The following is a 7,542-nucleotide window of genomic DNA, read 5'->3' as shown; positions in this document are numbered from 1 at the left end:
GTCATATTTCACAGCAATGTTTAATTTTGTGAGAGAGAGAATGTTCCACGGGTTCCATGTGTGCAAGTCCGAGGTGTGCGTGAGTTCGTTTATTTATTTAATTAATCATTTGTAATATGGATCCTTTAGAGGAACTGCAAACTGTTAATCAATAAAGTTACATTTAGTAACAGTTACAACAGAATCTTCATCTATTCACTTGCTGATATCATTAATGCATATCACATGAAGTAACTTGGTATATAGTGTACAAGCTGTCTTAGAACCCCCACCACTCTGATTTACAAAATCTAAAACACCACAATAAACATAGTGTGTGATTAATCTAGCAGGTGTTCATACACATGAATGACTACAATAAAGGTCAAAATTAAACTAATAAAACATTAGAGGAAGCTGTATTCTTCATCAAATGGCAGGGAAGGAGAGCAAGCGAGCGTATGGATGGAGGGAGCGATAGATAAAGTGATGGAAGGAGCAGGTGAAAGAGGAGGAGAAGGACAGTGAGGTGAATGAAGGACAGAGACAGAAGGTGAGGAAGAGAGACAGGGAGCAGAGTTGGTTGGAGACGGAGGGGCATGAGGGACCATGGGAGAGGGAGATGGAGGGCATAAGTGTGGTGAGAGTGGAGGAGGTGGAGGAGGGCAAGAAGGAGGAGGTGGAACAGGGGGGTAGTACAATGACATAGAGGTGTGGAAGTCAGGCTTTGGCTTTGTCCCAATCATCAGCACTTTCTTGGTGTAATTATTCAGAGTGGAAACTCCGGCGATCATACAGCAGGTGAAGGCTACCCAGGCCATGCTGGCACAGAGAGAGAGAGAGAGAGAGAGAGAGAGAGGGAGAGAGGTGTACCTGTGTAAGATTGAGCAGCGATGTATCAACATGTAGATTTGGAGTGATAAGGGTTTAGTGAAGATGATTCAAAACAGAACAGAAAAAACAGAAGGAATGTAAATGTGAAGGCTGTAGTGTGAAACTCACTAAAAAGCCCAGGAGTATCCGTAACGGTGTGGTTTAAAATCCTCTGGGCCGCTGGACGCTGTCACCTGGAACACCTGCATGAACATTATGTGACCTACCATTCCTACTAGACCTGACAGCACACACACACACACACACACACACACACACACACACACACACATTATTAATTAGTTAGGGCTTGTGTGTGTGTGTGTGTGTGTGTGTGTGTGTGTGTGTGTGTGTGTGTGTGTGTGTATGTACCTCCCAGTACGGTGAAGACAGCAGCATAAGCATTGAGTAACTCCCCCCATTGATGAAGCGAGGGCTTCCACTCAGAAAATGCCAACTGAACCATCAGCAGCACACAACTGATACACAACAAACTGATGTACATCAACTCCAGCAGCACACACAGCCAGAAAATCCCTGCAGAGAGAGAGAGAGGCTTAAAACTTTAAACCTTTGTGTGTGTGTGTGTGTGTGTGTGTGTGTGTGTGCGCATGTAATCACCTTTCTCTGATGGAGGTGTCAGAGCAATGAAATTGCGACAATTTTCTTCTGCAACAAAAATAAGCAGATCACAGTGAGGAAAACACACACACACACACACACACACACACACACACACACAGGTTGGAAATTTTAAGCCTCTACCTTAAACAAAGTTTTATATTTTCCAGGAAAATATCTCACCAGCTGTTGCAAATTATAATCCTCTTTACACACACACACACACACACACACACACACACACACACACACACACAAATCCACAAGTTCACAAATCAGAGCATGAGGCTAAATTCTCTGTACAGCACTGTCACCCCCGATACCTGTTCCAACCCCCGTGTAACCCCTGACCCCTTGCTCTTTGCCCCATGCCCTCTCACCCCACTCATCCTTATGTATGTTCTCTTCACAGCAGCTCCAGATCCCAGCGTGGAAACTAGGGAAGATGAAGCGGTCATCCCCGGTTTCCCAGGTGAACTGGGCAGAGCCGTTGGTGAACAGGTCAGACGGTGTGCAGGTGCGCCGTCGCAGAAGAGAACACAGCGGCTTCGGGACCTTCTCGACCCCCGAGCACCAGTTAGACGCAAACAGAGAGATGAAGGACAGGAAGAGAGAGAACAACGTCTGCAGGAATGACAGTCGTGGAGATTGCAGACTGGAACAGGACATCATCTAGCAAAACACACACACACACACACACACACACACACACACACACACACACACACACACACACAGCCTACTGTATGTGCTATGTGATAAACACTGTGCAATGCTGTTATTGATAAACGAGGGTATTTGGTATGATGAGGGTATTTAAGGTTTTGATTCATTAAAGAATATGTCACATTTTTATGGAGCCATGTTAGATAAACAAGCAAACAAATAATCAATTATCTCGTTTGCAGCAAACACTTTATTGTACTAACTAGTTAATTAATAAAACCCCTCCGTACCGATGATGCGGGAAAATTTCATGTTGAGCTTTACCGCTGACTTTACACATCGCTGTAGGAGTCAGCGGTAAAGTGGAGACTCCTTCTCAAGTGTTACTAATTTTCCCTTTTACAGCCGTGTACGCTGTATATGTCACTGTTCATAAGCTGTTACTATCAGCTGCAACTTTGATCATTTCTTATGGTAAAGGAGATAAAATAAATAAATAAATCCTTTACTGGAAGGTGGTAGCAGGAACTCTCCATCATCACACCAATCTGTTACTTAGCAATTTACTGTAACAGCAGCACAAATGGGTTATTATTTAACAAACACTTTAAAAGGTAGAATCAAACAGAGATGCCAAAATCCAACAGCACCCAAAAGACAAATTAATTCTGCAGCATAATGGAACAGAAATCAAAGAAAATGAATAAAAGAAGGAAAAACAGATTGCAAACAAAAAGTCATCACTATGTACAAAATCGCAAAAACCATTAAGTTATATTACATATTTTCTTAGTATTGTATAATTCACTTACCTTCTCTGTATCATAAACAGGATAATCTCTGAACCTGCGTCATCTGGAAAATACACACACACGCAAGCATGCAATATCCACATATATTCATCAAAACGGATTAAGACACTGTACTGAAATCTCTCTCTCTCTCTCGCTCATCCTGAACCTATTGTTATTCTGATGTCATTAGAAAAGTCTGATGGCAATCAGTGACGATGCCTTAGAAATTGTTAAAATCTGATGTAGGCTTTGCATGAAAATAGAAAAGATCAAATGTGACAAAAATACCAGACAACATCTCCATCATTCTCAGTAAAACCCAACAGCTGTTTTACTCACAGTACTCTCCAAACATCTCCAAACATCTCCAAACATCTCCAAACATCTTGGGAACTTGGGAAACATCTGACATAAACAAAAATGCAAATGCAGTCAGTATGGTGAAAATTCTTTGCTTGAAAATAATCAGCTGTTAGGTTGTACTGAGAAAGCTGAAGAATACTTGTGGAAACTTTGTCACATTTGCTTATGACTAAATCAGCCCTCTATGGCATACATTTTTATTTTAGAAGGAAAAATATTATTTCACAATAGTTTTTGGAAGCTCTGGGCTCCCTCATAATATATCAATCATAAAATGATATACTTCCCTTGTAAGTATATTATTTTTCCCTTGTGAATGTATCATTTTCCCCTTGTTGTCTATGATTTTTTTTTCTTTCTATGTGTATGATGTTTCTTCAGTTAAAGTGTTTTTTCCCCATAATTAAAAAAATTTAGCACTTTTGCATGATATTTTAATTTTTTTAAATAAACTGTATTTCAAATGCTGTGAGAATAGTCAAAATTCTAGTACTGACACTTCATTGACAAATAATAAAATAGAAGCAAACCTTGATACCTGAATAGTTATCAGCAAAGATGTGGACAGTCTTCTTTCAGCTCTGTCAGCATAAATGGAGAATATGTAAAGTGATATGTAAACTCACAGTGAGATTTATAGACAGTTAAATCTCCAACCCCTCTTAACACTCCTGCCCCCACACACTTATGCTGCAGATTAAAAGGAATTTTTCAAAAACACTCTTCACTAAGCTGAAAGAGGTGAAGCTCAGAGACTCCTTTCTCCTTCACTACATCAGATAGCAGATAGTTCATGCTTATCAGCACCTGCAGAGCTCAGAACAGATGGCCAGCTCAGGGTTAAAAGGGTCTGGATGGGAATTTAGAGAGACATACACAAGATGAGGAAAACTACTGTAGAACAGGAGATGAATGATACAAATCAAACTTTAGATATTTGAATTGAAATTTGCATTGACTAATCATAACCTTTCCTTAGCTAGTATTACTTCTGGATTTTTAATGTGTTCTTTTCCTGCACAGGATCTGCAATGTTGGTTGGTGGTGCAGTTGAACTGGATTAAGCAGTGCATGCTGGCAGTCTGGCTGAAGATGAGGTGAGAAATTCCAATAAATACAAACACAAAGTTTTTCACTATGAGTCCAAGATCTCCCACTCAAAAACTATATCAGTCAGAAAGATAAGAAGCTGAAGCAGACACGTGAAGGTATCCAGAAAATAGGAAAGCAGATCGAGGCTGTTGGTGAATTCCAGAAGAAAATCAGAAATGCTGTTCAGATGCTGAATGCTCCTGGGTGTTTAGAGTGAGAGAGCCAGCGTGGCTCAGCATCAGACTCACAGATTCATCCTTCAGGAGTCTGTCCTGAAGGTGATGAAAGATGTGATGAAATCAACACAACATATAACTGGAAATTAGGTCCTGTACAATGAAGACATTTCAACTATTAATGATAAAACGAAGGAAAACAGTTGTCGCCTTGAAGCCATCTGTGCATCAGAGAACAACCATAGAACTAAATATCAAAGCTATAAAGCTATAAAGCTTTTAATGTACTAGATTCTCAACCTTCATGTTAGGTTCCTTACTCTGACCCTTTGCACCCACACTGTAGTTATAACATTACTTTGGCAAACTATTTTATCTTCATTAAAGTGAAAATAAATGAATACTTTTTTTTATTAAACTTGCTTTAGTTTTTATGCTTAAAGGTAACGAGCATATTTATCTGTCATAATTAAATTATTCTTTTAATGTTTACCAACTTCATATCCCCCCCGAAGATTCTTCATATAACTGTTTTTGAGCAAGAAAAAGACAGATTCAGTGCCTTGCAAAAATATTCATACCCCTTGAACTTTTCCACATTTTGTCACAGACCAACACAAAGTGGCACATATGAAAAGTTATGACTAATGACTAAAAGAATTAGTCACCTAATTAGTCCTGCTGTATTTATATTCTTGGTATAAATACAGATGTTCTGTGAAGCCCTCAGAGGTTTGTTAGAGGAGATTAGTAATCAAACAGTTTCATGAAGCCCAAGGAACACACCAGACAGGCCAGCGCTAAAGTTGTGAAGAAGTTAGGAATTAGGGTTAGGTTATAAAACACTATTCCAAGCTTTAAACATCTCATGGAGCGCTGTTCAATCCATCATACAAAAATGAAAAGAGTACCTAACAAGGCATAGCCATCCAACAGGCTGGACAAGGAGAGCATTAATCAGAGAAGCAGCCAAGAGGCCCATCGTAAATCTGGAGGAAAGTTATAAGTGAAAAAAAAAAAAAAAACATAAGTAGTCTACGTGCCTGGTTGCAAACAGCAAATTTGACCTCTTATATCTTTTTTCAACAATGGCTTTCATCTTGCCACTCTTTTACTGTATAAAGGCCAGGGCCTGGTTTCCCGATAACGCATACTTTTAGCGCGCTAAGAACACTCTTAAGATATATCTAATGTAAAGTCATTACTTTTCTAAGTGTGTGACTCCATAAAAGTCTTCTTAAGTCGCTGCCTCTTACGTCCGACGTTACAAGGCGCTGTCTACAGTGAAGGTCCTGAATTAGCTGACATCGGTTGCTCAGGAATCGATTTTTGACTCCTTTTGCATGACAGCGTTGAGAAAGACGGCACTTTCTATGCAAATTAAACATTGCACTAAAGTCTTCCAATAACCTTTATTTCGACATGGGTTAACTTATCAACAGGATGCGATAATAGACAAATATTTAAATGAAATCACCAAACTGTCGCTAATATTTTCATGTAACCTGTAGTCGCGGTGAAACGAACCGAGTATACAATCATAGTTGATTGACAAACAGCTGACAACACTTTTCACCAGCTTCAGAAACAATGTGAAGCATGTCAGTGGTTGGGGTTGTATAGCGCACTTATGGAATGAATACGATGAGATGCCAGAGTAGAGGTTTAATACCTCTATCTCACCTATGCGGTTTCGCGCGGTGGTCATACTGTAGATACGTGTTATCATGATTCAGCGCGAGCTTTGGTGCTGTGATTGCATTTTCATCTTTCCACACAAAAAAATTAAACATGTTTAACATGCGGAAGCTCGCGGACGTTGCAGATCTTTGCGGAGCGTCAGGCGGTCATTTGAGGCGGGTCACGGTGCCTAATACTCCTATCTCACCTATGCGGTTTGACTGACGGTGAGATGCTATGTTAGGCACCATGACCTGGTGCGATTTCCTGCAGACGTTCCGCTTACACTCTGCAAAGTTTTGCATGGTCCGCAAGCTTCCGCGAGGACCACCAAAAAACTTAAACACGTTTAATTAAATTTAATTTTAAACATGTTTAATTTTTCACGCGGAAAGATGAAAACGTAATTACAGCACAAAAACCCGCGGTAAATCATGATGAACCCTACTTATGGCCACCGCGAGAAACCGTGTAGGTGATATAGGGGTATAACACCGCATCTCACAGCGAGTCAAACCGCATAGGTGAGATAGGTGTAATAGGTGAGATAGGTGTAATAGGTGAGATAGGTGTAAAAGGTGAGATAGGTGTAATAGGTGAGATAGGTGTAAAAGGTGAGATAGGTGTAAAAGGTGAGATAGGTGTAATAGGTGAGATAGGTGTAAAAGGTGAGATAGGTGTAATAGGTGAGATAGGTGTAAAAGGTGAGATAGGTGTAATAGGTGAGATAGGTGTAATAGGTGAGATAGGTGTAATAGCTGAGATAGGTGTAATAGGTGAGATAGGTGTAATAGGTGAGATAGGTGTAAAAGGTGAGATAGGTGTAATAGGTGACAGTGAGATAGGGGTAATAACTGAGATAGGTGTATTACACATTACAATCACTCAGAAAAATGAATGGATGCGGGGTTTGAAACTCCCAAGTTTATTTTCTCATTTAACTAAATCTAATTTCATCATAAAATAAAACGTGTCAAAAAAAAACCCCATCCAGTTATGGATAATGGCTAATGATCAATGAAACATATTTTAAACAAAAAGCAGCGAGCAGCTGGACATCGGGACGTAGAGTACAGTAGAGTGTAAGCACGACATGTTGGCCTGGCAAGTGCAGGTCTAAGCAGGTCAAGAAGCTCCATAATCTGTTGCCTTTTTTTTTTTTTAAATAGCGACCTCAGGCAAAATATGAAAAGGGCTGAAGTTTTGTCTAAAGGAAAAATGTACATGAACCACGTGGCCCCGCGGACGGCGCCGTCTTCAGTTTAGCACAACAACACGCTGTATCGCTGCCAAATTGT

General features: G+C 40.1%; 1 protein-coding gene across 1 annotated transcript; it reads right to left on the bottom strand.

Moving 5' to 3' along the window:
* Window positions 1-386: 386 nt before the first annotated feature.
* LOC128515583 (germ cell-specific gene 1-like protein) lies at window positions 387-2,142 on the bottom strand. Its single transcript, XM_053489671.1, has 5 exons — window positions 1,854-2,142; window positions 1,474-1,521; window positions 1,225-1,389; window positions 982-1,093; window positions 387-801 (listed from the first exon to the last, which is right to left on the bottom strand). The coding sequence occupies exons 1-5, from the start codon at window positions 2,140-2,142 to the stop codon at window positions 387-389; spliced, it is 1,029 nt and encodes a 342-aa protein (XP_053345646.1).
* Between the last annotated feature and the right edge of the window lie 5,400 nt (window positions 2,143-7,542).

This window comes from Clarias gariepinus, chromosome 28 (genome assembly GCF_024256425.1).
Source record: "Clarias gariepinus isolate MV-2021 ecotype Netherlands chromosome 28, CGAR_prim_01v2, whole genome shotgun sequence".
NCBI lineage: Eukaryota > Metazoa > Chordata > Actinopteri > Siluriformes > Clariidae > Clarias > Clarias gariepinus.
Note: the sequence above shows the minus strand (reverse complement) of the source record. Positions and strands in the feature narration are given on the sequence as shown.

Bases quoted from the DNA above. Each gene is read 5' to 3' on its own strand.
- LOC128515583 (XM_053489671.1), bottom strand. From the start codon at position 2,142: ATGTCCTGTTCCAGTCTGCAATCTCCACGACTGTCATTCCTGCAGACG. The intron at 1,522-1,853 runs GTGAGAGGGCAT...TTTTTGTTGCAG, and splicing joins CATACATAAGGATGAGTGGG to AAGAAAATTGTCGCAATTTC. The intron at 1,094-1,224 runs GTACATACACAC...GTGTGCTGTCAG, and splicing joins TGTCTTCACCGTACTGGGAG to GTCTAGTAGGAATGGTAGGT.